This window comes from Myotis daubentonii, chromosome 15 (genome assembly GCF_963259705.1).
Source record: "Myotis daubentonii chromosome 15, mMyoDau2.1, whole genome shotgun sequence".
Lineage (NCBI taxonomy): Eukaryota > Metazoa > Chordata > Mammalia > Chiroptera > Vespertilionidae > Myotis > Myotis daubentonii.
The window spans coordinates 8,512,508-8,533,652 of NC_081854.1; the positions used below are offsets into that span (position 1 = coordinate 8,512,508).

The 21,145-nt window shown below is 53.5% G+C and overlaps 1 protein-coding gene across 1 annotated transcript; it reads right to left on the reverse strand.

Annotated features, from left to right (window-relative positions):
* Nucleotides 1–543: 543 nt before the first annotated feature.
* Nucleotides 544–19,230, reverse strand: SNRNP70 (small nuclear ribonucleoprotein U1 subunit 70). Its single transcript, XM_059665912.1, has 10 exons — nt 18,996–19,230; nt 18,103–18,259; nt 16,162–16,224; nt 15,996–16,050; nt 13,520–13,584; nt 13,297–13,359; nt 12,370–12,451; nt 9,082–9,183; nt 1,440–1,527; nt 544–1,357 (listed from the first exon to the last, which is right to left on the reverse strand). Exons 2-10 carry the CDS (start codon nt 18,247–18,249, stop codon nt 706–708), a joined length of 1,317 nt encoding a protein of 438 aa, XP_059521895.1. The 5' UTR covers nt 18,250–18,259; nt 18,996–19,230; the 3' UTR covers nt 544–705.
* Nucleotides 19,231–21,145: the final 1,915 nt, after the last annotated feature.

Here is a 21,145-nt window from a genome sequence, read left to right on the forward strand (position 1 = left end):
AGGGCGTCGGCCTGAGGACTGAAGGGTCCCGGGTTCGATTCTGGTCAAGGGCATGTACCTGGGTTGCGGGCACATCCCCAGTGGGGGATGTGCGGGAGGCAGCTGATCGATGTTTCTCTCTCAACGATGTTTCTAACTCTCTATCTCTCTCCCTTCCTCTCTGTAAAAAATCAGTAAAATATATTAAAAAAATAAATAAATAAAATAAAATAAAATAAAATAAAATGGCTTCTCTTTCACACAAAGTTGCAGCTTGTACTGAGTAAGCAAATACTTAGGACCCACCCACCACTTCCCCCACCCAAGCTAGGGTTGTGTGTGGAAGAGGTTAAAAAAGAGGGTGACACACTAAGGGATCAAAGACTTTTACAGAGCACTTCCTCACCCCATTTTAAACAGCTCCAGTTATACGCTGGGGTATCCCCAGCCTTAGGTCATCAAGTTCAAGTTCTAGGCATGTGCTGGAACACAAACCAAAGTAGGGTTCACATTTCAAGTGACAACCTTTTGGGGAAGACATTAAGAGACGTGAAGAAACCAAGGTGCCCATTAACAAGAAATTAATTTTATTTTTAAATCCAAGGAACCAGAACAAACAACAAGACTTCTACCCATGGATGGCAAACTTAGACGGTGGCCAAGGTTGGGGAAGAGGATGACAGCAACAGGGTGGGTAGGAACACGTCCAAACAGGTTGAGGCCTCTTCACTCTGGTGCAGCCTCCATCAAATACCCGTTCTCTGGAGCAAGATACCCGTCGCCTCCCTCGGACTCCATGTACATGTCTCGGCCATCATTGCCTAGACCCTCCAGCCCGTTGTCCTGGCCACCCCCACCCCCTCCTCGGGCCTCATCCCTGCCCCGCTCACTGCCCCGCTCTCCCCGCTTGTGCTCGCGATCCCGGTCTCGGTCTCGGTCCCGGCGCCGATCCCGCTCGCTCCGGTGGCTCCGACGTCGTTCCCGGTCACGATCCCGGCCCTTCTCCTCTGGCCCATCAGGGCCATCTGGACCCAGCTCCCCAGGAGGCCCATCGTCGGGAGGTGCATCACCAGCCTCAGAGGGCTCTGCCATGTCACCACCTCCTCCACCACCACGCAGCTCTTCCTTGCGCTCCCTCTCCCGTCGTGCCCGCTCACGGCTTCGGCTGCTTCGCCTCTTCCGTTCCCGGTCCTTGTCCTTGCTCCGCTCTCTGGAACGCCTCCGCTCATCCTTGTCGCGACTCCGTGAACGCCGCCGCCGGTCCCGAGAGCGGGAGCGCCGCCGTTCTCGCTCCTTGTCTCGCTCGCGGCTTCTCTCCCTGCGCTCCCGCTCGCGGTCCCGGTCCCGATCCCTGTGGGGAAGCGGGGAGGGGCCCGGCCTGGATGAGGTGGGTAGATGTGTGTCTCAGGGCACCCCACCTGACCACCCCCCTTCCCAGGAAACCACCTGCCCAATCTTACCTCTCATCGTAGCGGGAGGTATCATCGCGGCCAGAATGCCGGATATTCACGTCCGCCCCACCTCTTCTGGTACCACCAAGGCCACCTCCTGGAGGTGGGGCAGAGGAACAGAGGGTCAGCCTGAGCATGGATGAAGGATGGGAAACGAGAAGCATCAAAGAGCAAAGGGAAGGATACCATCTCTGTTGGTGTCTATGGGGCCAAGTTCTGTGAGGACATTTTGCTAGGCATTCTCTTAAAGTGACCAAGTGCAAGGAGAATCAAGATAGTACGGCAGCCAAAACCTGTTTGGCTCAGTGGATAGAGCATCGGCCTGCAGAATGAAAGGTCCCAGGTTCGATTCCGGTCAAGGGCATGTGCCTTGGTTGCGGGCACATCCCCAGTAGGAGATGTGCAGGAGGCAGCTGATCGATGTTTCTCTCTCATCGATATTTCTAACTCTCTATCTCTCTCCCTTCCTCTCTGTAAAAAAAATCAATAAAATATATTAAAAAAAGAAGAAGAAAAGAAAATGGCTTAAAAAAAAAAAAGATAGTATGGCATAGGTAAACGCCGGTACTCACCACCTCCCACAACCACATCAAAATTACAACCAAAATACACAACAACCATCATTTAGAACCGGCTGAAAGCTGGTTGAATGGGAGTCCTACAACTAGAGAAATAAAGAAAGTACATTGAGACGGGTAGGAGGGGCAGAGGCACAGAACTAGCTGGTCCGATACACACGTGTACCATTTTTTTTTAATCGAGAGGGCTATCTCAGCTGCAGAGGCCCCCTGTGAGGAGCAAGGAGTTCAAGCCCCACACCGGACCCTCAGCCCAGGGTTCCAGAGCTGGGAGGAGTCCCCATAACTTTGGACTGTAAAAACCAGCAGGGATTGTGGCTGAGTGACACAGAGGCTGCTAGGGACCCAAGTGTTCCTCTTAAAGGGCCAGTGCACAAACTTATTCAGACTCAATCCCTCTGAGACCCAGCACCAGGCAGCTTTGGGGGACACAGGGACATACGGGGAGGAACTGAATTATCTGGCATCACAGCAGGGGGTGATCCCAAGAGTCATCGTTCATGTGCTGGGACCTCCCCATTGCAAAGCTGGCAGCCATATTGGAGTTTCCATCAGCCCGGCTCACACTGTTCCCAATGCCCTCGTGATTCCCTGAGACCCTGCTGATCTAATTTGCAGCCCCACCAAAGCTGTTAGGGGGTGCAGCTGCTTTTCCATATGACTGGCCTGTCCGGGCTCAAGCTTCAAACTTTGCTAAAATCTCTCAAACAAGCAGCTTGTATTAGCATGCCCCAAACCTATCAATAAAAGGCCTCACCTGGGCACTTCCCAAGCCCAATATTAGTAGTAACCATCTTCAGACCTCTCTGTAGCTCCTGCCGGGTGGCCCCAAGCAGTGGCTGACTGCACCTTCCAGGAGGTCCCACAGCAAATGCACCCAGTGGACAGCGTCAGACCATACAAGATTACAACTCCACACATCCACAAGCGACACACTCAAGGGGGAGACTTAGTGAGCACCAAAGCCCCACTGAAGCAAGTCCTGCTCCATATGGGTGTCTCCTGCACAGCTGCTCTTCCACTGTAGTAGCAGCTGGTCTTCACAGCCAATTGGGCTGGAGGTCAATTCCTCCCACTGATGCCAACAGCAATCAAGGCTCAAATACAAGACTGTGCACACAGCCCAAACAGGGGCACACCTAGAGGGCCAAGCTCAAGTGACTGGGAAGGCTGAGCCACTGGGCCTACAGGACGCCTGTTCTATAAAGCCACTCTAACCAATTCCAGGAGACATAGCAGCTCTACCTAATACACATAAACAAACATAGGAAAGCACCCAAAATGCATAGACAAAGAAACATATCACAAATGAAAAATGGAAGCAAGCAAACTACTGGCTATAGAGGTCAAAACCATGGTTATAAAGTTACTCAAAGATCTTCATGAGATTTTCAAAAATCTTAATGAGAATGTCAAAGACATGAAAAAGAACCAGTCAGAAATTAAGCATACACTGAAGTAAAGAATAATTTACAGAGATTCAACAGAAGGGAGGATTCCAAGAATCAAATCAACAATTTGCAATATGAGGCACACCCAATTAGAAGAGCAAGAAGAAAAAGAACCCAAAAACATGAAGATAGTGTAATGAGCCTCTGGGACAACTTTAACTACCAATATTCACATTATGGGGGTGCCAGAAGGAGGAGAGAGCAACATATGGAAAATCTATTTGAAGAAATAGTAACAGCAATGACCTATGAACCAGGAGGTCACGGGTTCAATTCCCAGTCAGGGCACATGCCTGGCTTGCAGGCTTGATCCCCAGTAAGGGGCATGCAGAGATAGCCAATCAATGATTCTCCTTCATCATTGATGTTTCTATCTCTCCCTCCCCTCCCTTCCCTCCCTCTCCCTTCCTCTCTGAAATCAATAAAAATATATTTTAAAAAATAATGATAGCCCTAATCGGTTTGGCTCAGTGGATAGAGTGTCAGCCTGTGGGCTCAAGGGTCCCAGGTTCAATTCCGGTCAAGGGCATATACCTTAGTTGCGGGCACATGCCCAGTAGGGAATGTGCAAGAGGCAGCTGATCCATGTTTCTCTCTCATCAATGTTTCTAACTCTCTACCCCCTCTCCCTTCCTCCCTGTAAAAAAATCAATAAAATATATTTAAAAAACAAAAATCATCATTCTTCCCTTAAAAAAAAAAAAATTATAGAAGACTTCCCCTACCTGGTGAAAGAAATAGACTTATGAGAACAAAGATTCCCAAATAAGAGGAACCCAAAGAGGCCCACACCAAGACACATCATAATTAAAATGCCAAGGGTTAAAGATGAAAAGAATCTTAAAAGCATTAAGAGAAAAGCAGTAGTTAGCTATAAGGGAGAGCCCATACAACTATCAGTTGATTTCTCAATAGAAATTTGCAGGCCAGAGGGAGTGGCAAGAAATATTCAAAGTGATGAACAGCAAGGACCTACAACCAAGATTACTCTCTTAGTAAAGCTATCATTTAGAATTGAAGGTCAGATAAAGAGCTTCACAGACAAGAAAAAACTAAAGGAGTTCATCACCACCAAACCAGTATTACATGAAATGTTGTTGTTTGTTTGGTTTTTTTTTAAATATATTTATTTATTGATTTCACAGAGGAAGAGAGAAGGAGAAAGAGAAAGAAACATCAATGATGAAAGAGAATCATTGATCGGCTGCCTCCTGCACACCCCCTACTGGGCATCGAGCCTGCAATCCAGGCATGTGCCCTTGGCCGGAATCGAACCCGGGACCCTTCAGTCCGCAGGATGACACTCTATCCACTGAGCCAAGCCAGCTAGGGCTGTTGTTGTTTTTTTAAAATATATTTTATTGATTTCCTACAGAGAGGAAGAGAGAAGGATAGAGAGCCAGAAACACCGATGAGAGAGAAACATTGATCAGCTGCCTCCTGCACACTCCCCACTGGGACGTGCCCACAACCAAGGCACATGCCCCTGACCGGAATCGAACCTGGGACCCTCGAGTCCCCAGGCCGACGCTCTATCCACTGAGCCAAACCGGTCAGGGCATACATGAAATGTTGAAAGGTATTCTTTAAGAAGAGGAAAAAGGAGATAAAAAATATGAACAACAAAATGGCAACAAATACATATCAACAATTGAATCTAAAAATCAAAATACACGAACAAAAAGTCTAATGAACAAAATAAACTGTTGACTAAAATAAATCAGAGGCATGGAAATATGGGACTGACGAATCTCAGAGGGAAGAGGGGACAGGAAGAGATTAGCCAAAGATCTTACATCATGCATATATGTATTACTTATGGACACAGACAAATAGGGTGGTGAAGGCCTGGGGCGGGGCACGAATCGGGTAGAGAGGGCCAATGGAGAGAGTAAAGGGGGGGGGGCATCTGTAATACCCTCAACAATGAAGACTTGAAAAAAAAGTGACCAAGGATGGATATGGGGAGATATCCTATCTAATAAAAGAGAAAAATGGTAATTGGCGTATGACGATACCCTTTTCATTGGCTAATCAGGGCTATATGCAAATTAACTGCCAACTAAGATTGGCAGTTAACTGCCAACAAGATGGAGCTTAATTTGCATATGTAGGCACAATGCAGGGAGGCGAAAGGGAAAGCAGGAAGAAGCCCCCTGCCACTGACAGTGATCAGAAACCCAGGGGGGAGCTAAGAGCTGGGGGGCAGGGCAAAGGCGGCCCCAGGGCCGCCTTTGCCCTGCCCCCCAGCCATGATCGGAGAATCAGGCGCCTTTTCCGCCCTGGCCAGTGATAGCAGGAAGTAGGGGTGGAGCCAGCGATGGGAGCTAGGCACAGTCGAAGCTGGCAGTCCCGGGAGCTAGGGGTCCCTTGCCTGGGCCTAAAGCGAAGCCCACAATCGCGGGGCCGCTGCAGCTGCGGGTCCCCACTGCCCGGGCCGGACGCCTAGGCCAGAGGCGTTAGGCCTGGGCAGGGGCGGAGCCTGCAACCACGGGGAGCTGGGGGTCCCCTGCCCAGGCCTGACACCTCTGCCAGAGGCCTCAGGCCTGGTCAAGGGGCCGATCTGGTGATTGGTGATCGGAGGGTGATGAGGGTCAACTCCTCTGGCCGAGGCATCAGGCCTGGGCGGGGGGCTGAGCCGGGGATTGGGGGGATATGATGGTTCCCTTGCCCAGGCCTGAAGCCTGGGTCAGAGGCGTCAGGCTTGGGCGGGGGGTGGAGCAAGCGATCAGAGGGAGATGGGGGTCCCCTGCCCAGGCATGATTCCTGGGCCAGAGGCCTCAGGCCTGGACGGGGGCCAGAGCCAGTGATCGGGGGGGAATGGGGGTCCCCTGTCCAAGCCTGACACCTCTGGCGGAGGCGTCAGGCCTGGGCAAGGGGCCGATCAGGCGATTGGAGGGTGATGGGGGTCTACGCCTCTGGGCGAGGCATCAGGCCTGGGCTGGGGGAAGAACCAGTGATGGGGGAAATGAGGGTCCCCTGCCCAGGCCTGACGCCTCTGTCAGAGGCGTCAGGCCTGGGCAAGGGGCTGATCCTGCAATTGGAGGGTGATGGGGGTCAACGCCTGAGGGCTCCCAGTATGTGAGAGGGGGCAGGCTGGGCTGAGGGACACTCCCCCACCCCACACACACACCCAGTGCACGAATTTCATGCACCGGGCCCCTAGTATATATATATTAGTATTATATCCATCCTATATATATCTACTGAGCCAAACTAGCTAGGGCGAGGCATTTTTTCAATTTCCTCATATTCCCTGTCTCCTTCCTACTCGTTTTGGGGCTCATTCACCTCTTTTCCTGAAGTCTCCTCCTTGTCTCTTTGACTCCTACTCACCCATCAACACGTCAGCCCAAACATCACTTCCTCAGAAAGCTATCCCTGACCTTCTAGAATAAGCTGTTTTTCCACTCAGAGACCATACAAATTTCATTCTCAGAACTTCAACTGCAGTTTCAAATTTTACATGTACATATGTGAGTTGACTGACAAGTGTGCCTCTCCTGGCAGCCTGTAACGCACCAGGAGAGCCAGGACTATGTCTGGCATTGCTCTCTGTAACCAGCATGGGGCACCGCATCCAGGACATAAAGGTGCATGTGCAGTAGTCAACCGACTGACTGAACAACACCAAGGAGCAGCGGGTAGTCCTGTTCTTCAGGTGGGGAAACAAACTCAGATAAAGCCACCTGCCCACGCTGACAGGGCAAGGAAGGCGCGGAGCTGGGATGTGACTCCCAGCTAACTCCATGCGCTCTCCTGTACCTCAATGCCTGGAAGAAAACTTCAGTGAAGCAGCCTGGAACTCCACGTGAGGAATGACTTAGTAGCGAGGGTGAAAAAGGAAAGAGGCTGCTTGGCTGTCAGAGACATTCAAATAGAGACAGGCAACGGACCAGGCAGCTGGTATATCACAGTATGGGGCAGAACAGGCTAGTGTTTTCCATTTTCAGTCCCAATCTAGCAGTGGGTCACATCATCAATTTGATGGGTTACAACCAGTACATAAGAAATAATAAAACAGCAGAATATAGTATAAAACACTAGTATGCACTGCCCATAGAAAAGATAATTACTTTCATAAAATTTGGGTTGTATGTATTTTTTTAAAAAATATATTTTTATTGATTTCAGAGACAAAGGGAGAAGAATAGATAGAAACATCAATGATAAGAGAGAATCATTGATTGGCTGCCTCCTGCACACTCCACACTGGGGGATCAAGCCTGCAACCCGGGCATGTGCTCTGACTAGGAATCTAACCATGACCTGGTTCATAGGTCAACACTCAATCACTGAGCCTCGCTGGCTGGGCAGGTTGTATACATTTTTACATACATGTACTGCGTCAGGATATACCAGGTTATCACCATCACAAAGTCTGAATACCAACCAAACGAAGATTCTGGGATTCCACAACGGAAAGTAGCAGACCCTGAAGAACCCACTGCACCCAGAGAAACCAGGATGCAAGTAAGAAGCTGTCTAGTCTATCAAGTTCAGAGACTCAGCAGATGAGTGGTCTACCCAGCACAGGCAAATCAAGAGTGAGAACAGCAGGCTGGGAGGCAGGAATAAGAGCAGAGGGTACTGGACCCACTAAGGGTATCTACCCAGGAAAGGCCATCTCCTCTGAGAGCTGTCACTCACCCTCACAGGAGTCAACACCCTCAACAGACAGGTTTGGATGGCAGACCCTCAGCCCCAGGGCCAGGCCCAATGCTGAGCCAATCAGACCCACCTACTCCGAAGTGCAGAGATGCATGCAGGGCAGGGTGTAGAGCAGGGAGCTGTGGAATATCACACTGGGCCAGTGTGGGGAGACACAGAAAAGACCAGTCTGCATGGACAACGGACAAGGCAGAAGCAAGCTGCACAGATGCCAGAGGTAGTTCTTTCCAGCTTTACGGTGTGACTACCAAGTCCTCCTGAGGGCCACTGGCATCACATGTCTCTGAGCTTCAAAATACTCAGGATTCTATACTGACAGGCCCCTTCAAATAAACTTCTGATACTTGCAAACAAACTGACCTTGACTGAGTGTGTGAATGACAATTAGAAACAAGACAGTGAGGGGGACCGAATATAAGCAGCGGTGAGGGCAGAAGCTGTCTATGCATGTCTTGCTCTTGACTAGAGAAGCCTGGTACACAGCTGGTGATCAAATAAGCACGTGCCGAATCAATGAATGAACGAGCAAGAGCAGAGAGTAAGCGGATGAGACGATGACATTTACAAGGCCCACCAGATGCCACTTGTCAAGCTGGGCACCTGATGCTGAGCTCAGTGAACTCTGAGATTATTGCCATTTCCCAGGATGAGAAAAGTGAGACAGGAAGAGGGGAGAGCCACCAGCTAGTAGGTGCAAACTGGCACTTGGTCCCAGACTAGCCTCTCGAGGCCAGGACTCCTTCCTGTTCCTACTCAGTAACCCCGCATGAGAAGACGCACCAGCCATATGACGGTGATCAAAGGGGATGAGCAGGAGAGAGGGAGGAGGATGTGAGCAGCCTCAGGGGAACAAGGAGAGGACGGAGCAGAAGAGGGTACAGAAGAAAAAGGTGAGAACGAAGCTGCCAAGCACACAACCCCCGGAGCCCCGCGTGGGCAGAATGAGCTCACCTAGCCTCCGGGGCCTCCAGCCCTTCACCGTCCGGCCCCTCTCCACATCCACAAGGACTCGCCTGCCATCAATCTTCTTGCCGTCTGCGTGCTTGTAAGCGGCTGCAACAGATGTGGGGAGGGGGGGGAGGGGAGGAGTCCCCAGAGGGTCCTCTAGTCAGGACAGGGCCCAGCTCGGCAGCACCCCCATCCCCATTCGTCCCCATCAAGGCACTCACACTCACACACACGCCCACCAGCCAGCCAGGCAACTGACAGCCAGACCAACCCTCTCCCAAATCGGGGAGGGGCCTGCTCCATCTCAGCATCTGCTTCCTTATGACCCCCCAATCACCATTGGGGGGGCAAGACCACCCTCCACCGCCACGCCCCGGGCTTCCACGCCCTTTCTACTCCCAGATGACAGAGCAGCCCCCTCTTGCCAAGGTGGCCAAAGTCGCTGCAAAGAAACCGAAGGTTAACTTAAGGCTGGACTCTGCTGTGGTGGAGGCTCCTCCACAACCCCAGGCATGCACCCTAGCACATCATGCTGGGGGAGGAGGCCCAGCCGGCCGCCCTGCACCCCAGTTCACACCGATTTTTTCTGTTTTTATTTTTTTTTTATTTTTGTGTGGAGGGGTGGTGAGTGTGGAGGGAACAGACATCAGAACAGAAAATGAACCAGAGGGATGGGAGAAATCTTTACATGGCAGGGAGCAGAAGCGCAGGTTATGGTGCTCCCAGGGGGCCTGGAGGGGCCTGGAGGGGCCCCGTACAGCAGGCAGGGGAGAGGGAAAGTGGAGGGAGGCATGGGAGACGTGCGGTGCTACTGAACATTCCTGCCTTACCTGAGACGACTGACTGCCACCCAACCCCAGGCTCCACCCCATCTCTCCCTCCACACCCCCAGAGCAACACACGCTGGGCAGCCAACCCAGCCTGAGCCTCTCAGGAAGGATGAGGAGCAGAGGGAGAGATGCAGGGAGGCATGATCCTGCCCCTGGGCAGGGCACAGCGAAGGGCAGGCCTGGTCCCCTGGCCTGTCTTACACAGGGGCTGTAGGGAAGGCCAAAAAAGCCCCTTTCCCACCCCCAGCCCTGGCCTACGGGGTCGTCCTCAACCAACCACAATACCCTGCCCCGCCCCAGCCCGCTCCCCCCCAAATAACAACCAGAGGAAGAGAAAAAGGTGCCATTTACCGATGCCGGCCTTGCGGGTGTCCAAACCGAGCGGGATGGGGGGGGCCCGGCAACTCCTGGGGGCCTGGCGAGGAGGCGGGCTTCCCGGGGGGGGACACGGGACCGCTTACCTGGAGCCCCCAAGCTTACCTGAGCAAGCGCACCGACCCCACACCCACCACCACAGGGTCAGCTAAAGCTACAGGGCAGGGAAATGGGGGGTTTGGGGGAACCACGGAGAAGGAGAACCACATCTCCTGCACCACCTGGCGACAGGCAGAGGAAGTGGTGGACCCCAAAAAACCTTAGGGAGGCCTTGAAAGGGGGAGACAAGAATTTACATCAAGTCTGGGAGCTGGGAAGCCCGGGGGCTATCTTGCTTAAACTTACAAAGAAGGCTGGGGCGGCCTTGGCAAACCTGTCCGCCCTCACCTTTTCCCCGTAAAGTCCATGCTAGCCGAGGCACACGCCCCTCCCCCTCAGCACATGGAACGATTTTTCCATCTCGAACCCAACACTCCCTCCCACCACCTGCTTCAGCCCAAAGGCTGGCACACAAGGGGGCAGCCTCGGGGTCCAGGAGATGGAGGGCTGCCCGTGACCTGAGGAGGGGCCACTTGACCCCTGGGTAGAGGAGGGTAGTCAGGGAAGGAATTTTAAGGGCCGGGAACAGTCAAGCAAAGGAACCCTGCTCTAGTTCAGTGTCCCAAACCCCAGAAGAGCCCAACCCAGAATAACAGCAAAGAAAACATGTGACGTGTGTACTTCTAGGCTTCTCTCTCTCCCTCTCTTAGGTCTCTAGATAGTGGAAGGGTCGGAAGTAAAATCTACAACACCATCAGCTGTTTGCAGCCTGTCACTTGATCCCTCCCACACCCCAATCCCTAATTCCATGCACTCTGGAGAACAACTGGGCACCACAGCCCCTCGAGAGGCCTCAACCATGATGAGGCCGACAGGAATGGGGCAGAGCACCCCAAATCTAGCAACCAAAGCTTCTCCAGGGCCACCACAGTGACAGCCTGCGGAAGGCACAGGGGCAGGGAGCGAAGGGTTGAAGGGTTCCAGGTGGAGCCCTGTCCCTAAGGCACCCCCTCGTCAGTATTCTCGCGACCTTGCCGCTGACATCATGAAGCCAGGTCAGTCAGTGGTTGGATGGAACCCAACCGGAGCGGCCAACTGCCTTTCCTATCAGGGTTCATCCTTCCTCTCCTGGGATCAGCAAGAGCATATGGATCAGGGGCCAGGAGGGACAAACGGGCACCCAAACAAGGAAAAGGTTCTGGGTGCGGGGAGGCTGAGGGGTGACTGGGGACGGGAGAGGGGGCGCCTCGCTGTCTGAGCTGCCTGGCTAAGCTGGGCTGTGTGCGGTGCTGAGTGATCTTACCCATGATACAAACCCTTATACCAACCATACACTGAGGTGTTGTAAGGGGAGCGTAAGCATCAGCTGCAAGCCAGCTGCGTGGTGGCTGCAGTGACAATAAGAACAGTCAATTAATATGGCGGCCCCTGGACACGCCGCAGCCATGCCCGCCCCCACCCGCCCATCCCTGCCCCGGTGGACGCTGCTGTAGCCTCATAGGGGGCTTTGGAGTGGTGGGGGCAGGCGCTGAACATGCCTACCAGCCCGCTGCCCGCTGAGAAACAGGGTGGGGGGCCAAGGGTGGGGAGGCGGAGGGTCGGGGAGCCTAGCCCCAGCTCTGCTGGAGGGAAGAGAAGGCTGGTTCAACGGCCAGTCCTCATTCCAACCTGGCTGCCCCCAACTCCGGCGGGAGGAATGGGGAGAGGCTCCCCGAAAATCCGACCCCCCCACTCACCTTCAGCTGGCTCCAACCCCCACCCAGTTCCCTCCTTGCCCGAGGTTCAACGTGTGACACTTACCTCCCCAGGTTCACACACACACACACACACACATACACACACACATTGTGGGGGAATTTTTTTGTGTGTTTGTTTTTTTTAAAAACACATACATGTATAAAAAAAAGATATATTAGTAACAGAGGGAGGAGGAGAAAGGACATCGCTAATGTCAGGTTTGGCAGGATGGGAGGTGGGAACAGACAACGGGAAGGGACTGGGGCAGCAGAGAGGGTCAGAGGGCCGGGCTCAGGTGGGAGGTACTCACAGTGCATATCTCGTTCATGTTCATACTCGATGAAGGCATAGCCTCGGGGCTTTCCTGACCGCTTGCTATAGACCATGTGTATCTGGAGGGCAGGGGGCGGGGGCAGAGGTTATCTCTGGCACCGGGAAATCTCACCCCATCAATCACACAGCCTGTGTGTCAGGCCCTGGGGTGGGTGATGCCCAAGACAGATGCCTCAGACTATCTGTCTTTCAAGTCCCCAGAGTGTCTGACACTCTAAAGCAGGGTTCTCAACCTTTATGCTGCAACCCTTTAATACAGTTCCTCATGTTGTGGTGACCCCCAATTTCACTGTGACAAATTGAATATAATTAAAGCATAACAATCACAAAAACAATATGTAATTATGTGTGTTTTCCGGTGTTCTTAGGCGACCCCTGTGAAAGGGTCGTTCGATCCCCAAAGGGGTCGCGACCCACAAGTTGAGAACCACTGCTCTAACGGTAATGGACTAAGCAGTTTATGTGAGGATGACCTGAAACCCTCACTGCTGCCCAGAGTATTTAAGTGACATTGAAGTTAAATGAGGGTATTTCAGTGAAACAGAAAGCCTTGCTCTGAAACAGGAGTCAGCACACGTGTCCTATAAAGAGCCAGGCAGCAGGTACTTCTGGCCCTGGGAGCCATACTGTCTCTGTTGCTATGACCCAGGCGCTACAGCAACAGCAGCCACCGACGCCAGTAAACAAACGGGCCTGACTGGACACCAACCAACATCACTTACAAATAGGAAGTCTGTAGTTTACCCCCTGGCACTCAGTCAACAAGGAGGCATCGTTTCTTCAACGTGCTTCTGTCGCCAAAGCCAGTTGTGTGGAACGAGGCGCCGTGCCCTCGGGATCGGGAGCCAGCCTTCTCCCTCCCTCCGCATTCCCCAATTGAAATACCCGGCCCCAGTCCACTCACTCTTTTGATGGGTCCATATACTTCAAACTCTCTCCGGAGCTTGGATTCTGTTGTGTCATAGTTCTGCAAGGAGAGAGATACAGGGTTACGTGGGAGAAACGAGCCGCCTCCAAGCTGACCCCTTGGAACATTCCTGGGACCCAGCCATTTGCTTCTGCCACACCCCCAGCTCCCAGCAGCCCGGATTCCAGACTCCTCTGGGGCTCCAGGACTTGGGACTCACCACTCTCGCCACAAACAGCGTCTTGAAGGCGTCACCCTGAGCATTGGGATCATTGTGAGGGTCCCCTGCACAAGAAGATAATTTGTAATAGAAGATACCAACAGCCCTCACTTAGCAAGACAGATACAGACAGACGGGCAGGGAGGCCATTACAGAAAACTGCTGGTGACCTTGGCATGTCCCCCGAGTCCTGGTTTCCCTGAAGCACAGCAGCCTTGATCCAAGTGGCTGATTTAAGCCGATGTGGGGAGGGGAAAAGGGGGGCTTCACGCTGCGTGATGGGGGCCAGCCTGCCAACTCAGACCTGCCAATCCCAAAGCCCCGTCTCTCTTAGCTGTAACTACACTGACGGGGCATCTCTGAGGAGGCAGCGTGAGCGCGCCCTGGAGGAGCTGAGCTTTCACTCACCAGTAGGGCCACACTGCCCTCCACTGGCACAGCCCGAAACTGCAGCCGAAAGGAAAACCTGGGATCAAGCAGCCCTCTCTCCCCTCGGCTGGGAGTGCAGTTTAGGAACATGCAAGCCCCAGGGAAGAACCCAGGGCTGCTATCAGAGCTCACAAGAGGTTAATCAGATGCCTTCTTCCAGCCTTACTACCGCTAGGCCACTGAGGAACAACTACCTCCACAGACAAGAGCCAGAATCTATTACAAACTCAATGGCACAGGTGGTTCTGATGGGTCAAGCCTGGAAAGAAGTCCTTTTCACCAGGTGTGGTGGCCCCAGCGCACACAATGCCCACGGACTCCTGCCAAGGCCCCAACGTCACCCTGCCCATTGCACAGCGGAGGCGGTTCTTCTACCACACAGTGTTACTAGCCATATTCTGGGAGAAGATGAGAAAAGGCGTATTAATATTAAACGCATAACATGGGACACTGTGCGAGACAGCTGAGAATTGTTTATCCTTTGCAAATAGAAACAGAACTAAGCCCCGAGGCATGTCAGAGGCGAAGTGCAGGAGCAGCAGAGACCAAGCCTGACGCTCCATCCTAGTCTGACTTCACAGCCCAGGTGCTCTAACCAGCAGGCCCCATGCTGAACCGCACGCACTAGCTTCTCCCAAAGGCAGTGTGGGTGTTACAAGAAGCCAGAAAAGTTAAAGATGTTTCCTGTGAGAGGGGAACACAAACTAAGTTCCAGATGACTTTAGGAAATTTCTTTCTTTTTTATTGATTTTTTTAGAGAGAGGGAAAAGGAGAGCGAAACATCAATTGGCTGCCTCCTGCACCCCCCCACTGGGGATCAAGTCCACAGATATACCACTTTAGTTTCTTTTTTTTTTCTTCTTTCTTTTCTTTTAAATATATTTTTATTGATTTCAGAGAGGGAGAGGAAGAGAGAGATAGAAACATCAATGATGAGAGGGAATCATTGATTGGCTGCCTCCTGCAGGCCCCCTACTGGGAACTGAGCCCACAACCAGGGCATGTGCCCCCGAATGGAATTGAACCCAGGACCCTTGAGCCCACAGGTCAATGCTCTATCCATTGAGCAAAACTGGCTAGGGCACCACTTTAGTTTCTAATAAGGACTTTTTAAAAAACTATAACCGGCCTTATCTGATTTGGCTCAGTGGATGGAGCATAGGCCTGCAGACAGAAGAGTCCCAGGTTCGATTCTGGTCAGGGCACATACCTGGGTTGCAGGGTCGATCCCCAGTGTGAGGTGTGCAGGAGGCAGCTGATCGATGATTCTCTCTCATCATTGATGCTTCTATCTCTCTTTCCCTCTCCCTTCCTCTCTGAAATCAATAAAAGTACATTTTTAAAACAAACAGAAAACTGGACAGCAACAACTGATGTCTTGCAAAACTGGATGGCCATGTACCAGGGAAGAAAACACCTAAAGGTGACCAGCTTGGTGAGAAGGGGAAATCCTGACTGTGGTCTGGACCCTGAGTCTGAGATGCCTTTGAGGCTCAGAGAGAAGGCAGCTGCAGTGAAAGTCTGGGCTCAGAGTCAGGTGGACGCCTAGGTCTCTAGAGGTCAGACATGTGATAAGCACCCTGAGGACCCTCCAGGGAAGGAGGCTGGAGTGAAGCGATTCGCCGAAGCCTCAACAGCAGGAGGGACTCGCTGTAACCAAGGTCCACCTGAAGTTGTGAAATCTGGAAGACGGCTACTATCTCCCAACGCTCCCAATTCCAGCGCCTGGAAGGGAGGGAACATCCCAGCCCCAGGGTTAGGAGCTCAGGTGGAGCCAGGACCTCACTGCCTTAGCCTGTGAGACCCAGCTGGGCTGTGGCAACCCCTCCAGGGCACAGCCCGAGGTACCCGGGCTCTCCCTTCCTGCCAGCCCTTACTCCACTCTCCCGCTTAAGTGACCAAAGTAAACATAGTGCCTGACCAACAGTGGGGGCTAAGAAGTGAACTAACAACCCCCCTTTCCCAAAACAGGCTCCTGGGGTTGACCTGGGAAAGAGAAACACACGAGGGTTTGAAGAGGAGATGTGGGAGAAGGGAAGAGACTTACACATTTTTAGCTCTGTCTCCACTTCCTGCTGCCGCCGCTCAATCTTCTCTCGTCTCTATCAGGAGAAAGGTGGACAATTAAATGCAGACAAAAGTGCCCTAATATCAAGGACTATCTGGAGAAAGGGACAAAAAAGACACAGGGCCAGGAGGCAAAAATTACATACCTTCCTCTCCATGCGCTCCTCCCGAGTTTCTGCTCGTGTTGGGGGAGGGGCATCTCGAGGGTCCTGGGAAAAGAAGAGAGGTGACGGGGGAGGGACTAAGGGAAATGGCAAAGAAATAATAAGCATCTCGGCCATGCACCCCCACACACATACAAGCAAGCAAACAAGGACCGTCGCAGGCCAATGGAGGCAGGGGCGTGGCACCACTATCAGCAAACTGGTGTGTGACGAGAGGAGCACAGAAATCAGTAGTATTCAGAAGGTCTACAGCAATCTGACAGGGGAGTTTTTGTACCTATAGAATAATAAAAAATTCTCACCTTCTTTTTGTAGTCTTTTTTTTTTATTTACTTATTTATTTGGGGGGAGAGGGAAGACATGGACTCGCTGTTCCACCCATTCCACATCCATTGGTTGCTTTCTGTATGTGCCCTGACCAGGGATGGAACCCGAAACCCTGCACATCAGGAAGATGCTCCAACTGAGCTAACCAGCCAGAGCTGTATTCCTTCTTTTAAAATGCTAGAAAATACTGCTTCTGTATTTATCAAAAGCATCCATCTGCAAGGGATGTGTCCTTTGTCACGGACTGGAACTGGGACCAGGCCTGAAGCAAACGGACCCGACAGGCAGTGCTCAGCAGCAGACAACTGCACACTCTCTGGGGGCCAGGGCAGGTCTCACCAACCCCTCATTAAACAGTAGCTGGCGCGTGGCCGCATCATCAAAGGCTGCCACTGGACTGTAGCCATTAAATGGGTTTAACTGGCTAGTAACATTCCCCGTGTGCCGGTTCACCGAGGGTGGCAAATCCTACTACAGACCAACCTTCTGTTATCTCTCTGCTAACAAGCTCTGCAACTTTCTCCGCCTCCAGCTGCCCTTTCCCCCTCGCCAGAACTTTCCTCTTCCAACTTCTGGCTTCGTGCCACCGTTGCTCGGCTGTGCTCTGATGCACCTTATGAGTGGGTGCTGTGACCCCAATTTTACAAAAGAAAGAGACCCAGGCATCTAGGCTGTGTATTTGTGTTTATCCTGAAGGTGCAGAGCGGAGAGTCTCAGCCCATGGTCTCAAGCACTCTACCACATGGGGCTAACCCAGCCGTGGGCAAACTACGGCCCGCGCGCGGGCCGGATCTGGCCCGTTTGAAATGAATAAAACTAAAAAAAAAAAAAAAAGACCGTACCCTTTTATGTAATGATGTTTACTTTGAATTTATATTAGTTCACACAAACACTCCATCCATGCTTTTGTTCCGGCCCTCCGGTCCAGTTTAAGAACCCATTGTGGCCCTCGAGTCAAAAAGTTTGCCCACCCCTGGGCTAACCCTTCATGGACCTCTTACTGTCGAAAATGGTAAATAACAAACACCGATACTTGCTGACTGCCAAGCCTTGTAACATACATTTTGCAGTTCATTGCCCATCACCATCCTGAGGAAAATAACCCTTTGCTAGAAACGAAGAGCACACACTAAGGGGGTACGTCACGTGTCCAATGCCACACAGCTGACAAACCGGACGCCTGACTCCAAAGCCCGAACATTCAACTGCCAGTTACCAATTTTCACAAAACCCTACAAGGGGTATATTACCAACCCCATCGAGACAAGGAAATGGGCCCAGCCAGGGTGGCTCAGTGGTTGAGCACTGACCTTTGAACCAGGAGGGTATAATTCAGTTCCCGGTCAGGGCACATGCCCAGGTGGTGGGCTCCATCCCCAGTGGGGGGCGTGCAGGAGACAGCCCATCAATGATTCTCTCTCATCATCCATGTTTCTCTCTCTCTCTCCCTTCCTCTTTGAAATCAATAAAAAATTGAGCGTCGGAAAGAATAAACCCACACAGCTAGAAAGTGGCCAGAGACTGGGCTCCCAAATCCAGGACCCCCCGCCCCAGCTCCCAGAACCCGAACGACCCGAGCCTGCTCAGTGAACTCACCTCAAATTCCCGGATGTAGGGCGCGATGCCACAGTAAGGTTGATTGTGGTGTTTTTCATGGGGCAGTTTCTCCAGGGGTGGCAGGTAGGGGATGGGGTCCCGGGGAGCAAAGAGGGCCAAAAGGTTGGGCGGCAGGAACTGAGTCATCTTGCCAAGTCTGCGAGCGAAAGCGGACCAGCCTCGGGTTAGGTGGGGCCCAGAGAGACGAAGCCCCCACAATCCCTTCAGCCCCCAAGAACGGAGGGAAGGAGGGGCAAGGTCTCGGCATTAAAATCGCTTCTGTAAGGGCACAGGGTGGTCCTATGTGGCAGAGAAAAAGGAATAAATACAGATGAGAAAGCAAGTCCTCGGAAGAGGGCCGCGTGAGGGTGGAGCGAGCCCGTAAGGGACACAAAAACTGAAAAGGGGGTTTCTAAGCAGTAAGTCTCGGAGTCCCGAGCAAGAAGCTGAGAGGTTTCCCGCAGGAAATCAAGGAAACCGAGGAGGGGTGTAGAGCGGTGGCGGCGGGTGGTCCCACACCTCAGAGAACAGGGCCAGGGTCGCGGCAAGTCTCCGATAACCGGGGAGGGTCGTCCTCAGCTAAACCCTCACGCCGGGGCTTGTGGGTAATGCCTCTAAGCCCCCAGAGGCGTAAGGGATTATGGGTAAGGGTCCAGGACACCGCGGAGACCGAGAAGAAAAAAGGCAACACACCGCAAGGGCCTGTGGGTAAGGAACCGCGGGAGGGCTGAGGGAAGAGAGCCTAAGTGCCCAGAGGACTGTGGGTAAGGGGTGCAGAAAGGTGCGATGGCGGGGGGACAGGGCCCGGCCGCGGGGGAAAAGGACCCAGGCCCACCGCAGAGGCTTTTGGGTAAGCAGCCCCGCACCCGGTAAGGCCCCTCAGTCACACTCACCCGCCGCGCGGCGCCCTCCTCGACCCGGCGACGGTCCGGGGGCTCGCGGCGGCTGCGGCGGCCCCTCAGCAGTAGGGACTCTTGCTCCGGCTTCGACTCCAGCGGCGTCCGCGTCCGACTGCCTCCGTCGCCCGCCAAGCGCGCGCACCAGGCCGCTGCTCAGGAGCCCGCGCGGCCTCGGCTCGCGACAGGGGCAGGATGGGGAACCGGTCCTGAATCCCTCCGCCGCCGCACTGCGCACGCGCCGCCGCCGTCGGGAGCTGCCCACACTCCGGAATCCGGCTCCGCGGAAGGCACTGCGCAAGCGCGAGGTCACGGCCCCGCCTCCGGGCACCTTAAACTCCCTTGCCGCGGCAGGCTAGAGCCCGCAGTGCGCACGCGCTGCCGCACCAAGCCTTTGCTCCTGCACCTGGAGATTTGGGCTCCAACCGCTTCTCTCCGCGAGACTCTTCTCGATGCTCCGCCCTTTTCCCCTAACACACTTCCCGGATCTGGCGCGCATGCGGCGATTGGGTTACTCTGATGTACCCTTCCGCCTTCTGACAAAGAGTCCCTATGTGAATAGTGTGGTAACCTGGTCTCATCTATTAAACCAGTAACTGTTCGCTGAGCGCCAGATGTGTACTAGGCGCTGTGTGGGCTCTAGGAATATAGCGCGTGACTAAAGGAAACGCTCTTTCTTGGAGCTTACATGGCATGAGGGGGGACAATAAAAGCGTTTAAAAGAATAAATATAATTTCTGAGAGTGGCCTGCGCCAAGAAAAACAGAACAGAGGAAGGGGATGGGCAGTGAAAGCCGATCTGTTTTAGAAAGGGTGTTAATGGAAGGTTTTTCTAAAGAAGTGACATTTGAGCCAAGCCCCCAGGGAACGGAGATCTGGACGGGAGTAACAGCAAGAGCAAAGGCCCTGATTTATGGGGGGTGTTTGGGGGGGGGCAGGAGTCCCGCTGTTGACCATGAGGTCAGAGAGCTGGCAGCCATGTTACCAGTACTTAAAACACTGGGGACCTGGAAAGAGTTAAATATTGTATTTAAACTTTTTTTGGATAGACTGAATTGCCTGTTTAAGAATACACAAAATAGCTCTGCCCGGTTCGGCTCAGCGGATAGAGCGTCGGCCTGTGGACTGAAGGGTCCCAGGTTCGGTTCCGGTCAAGGGCATGTACCTTGGTTGCGGCATGTCCCCAAGGGGGGCAGCTGATGGATGTTTCTCTCTCATCGATGTTTCTAACTCTATCCCTCTCCTTTCCTCTCTGTAAAAAATCAATAATATATATATATTAGGGGCCCGATGCACGAAATTCGTGCACTGGGTGTCGGGGGGTGGGAGTGTCCCACAGCACAGCCTGCCCCCTCTCACATACTAGGAGCCCTCAGGCGTTGACCCCCATCACCCTCCAATCGCAGGATCGGCCCCTTGCCCAGGCCTGACGCCTCTGACAGAGGTGTCAGGCCTGGGCAGGGGACCCTCATTTCCCCCCATCACTGGTTCTGCCCCCAGCCCAGGCCTGATGCCTCTGGCCCAGGCATCAGGCCTGGGCAGGGGACCCCCAGACCCCTCCGATTGCTGGCTCTGCCCCTTGCCCAGGCCTGATGCCTCAGCCAGAGGCGTAGACCCCCATCACCCTCTGATCACCTGATCGGCCCCTTGCCCAGGCCTGAGGCCTCTGGCCCAGGAATCATGCCTGGGCAGGGGACCCCCATCTCCCTCTGATTGCTTGCTCCACCCCCTGCCCAAGCCTGACGCCTCTGACCCAAGCTTCAGGCCTGGGCAAGGGGACCATCATATCCCCCCAATCCCCGGCTCCGCCCCCGATCCAGGCCTGATGCCTCGGCCAGAGGAGTTGACCCACATCACCCTCTGATCACCAATCACCGGATCGGCCCCTTGACCAGGCCTGAGGCCTCCGGCAGAGGTGTCAGGCCTGGGCAGGGGACCCCCAGCTCCCCGCAGTTGCAGGCTCCGCCCCTGCCCAGGCCTAACGCCTCTGGGCCTCTGGCTGAGGCGTCCGGCCCGGGCAGCGGGGACCCGCAGCTGCAGCGGCCCCGCGATCGTGGGCTTCGCTTTAGGCCCAGGCAAGGGACCCCTAGCTCCCGGGACTGCCAGCTTCGACTGTGCCCAGCTCCCATTGCTGGCTCCACCCCTAC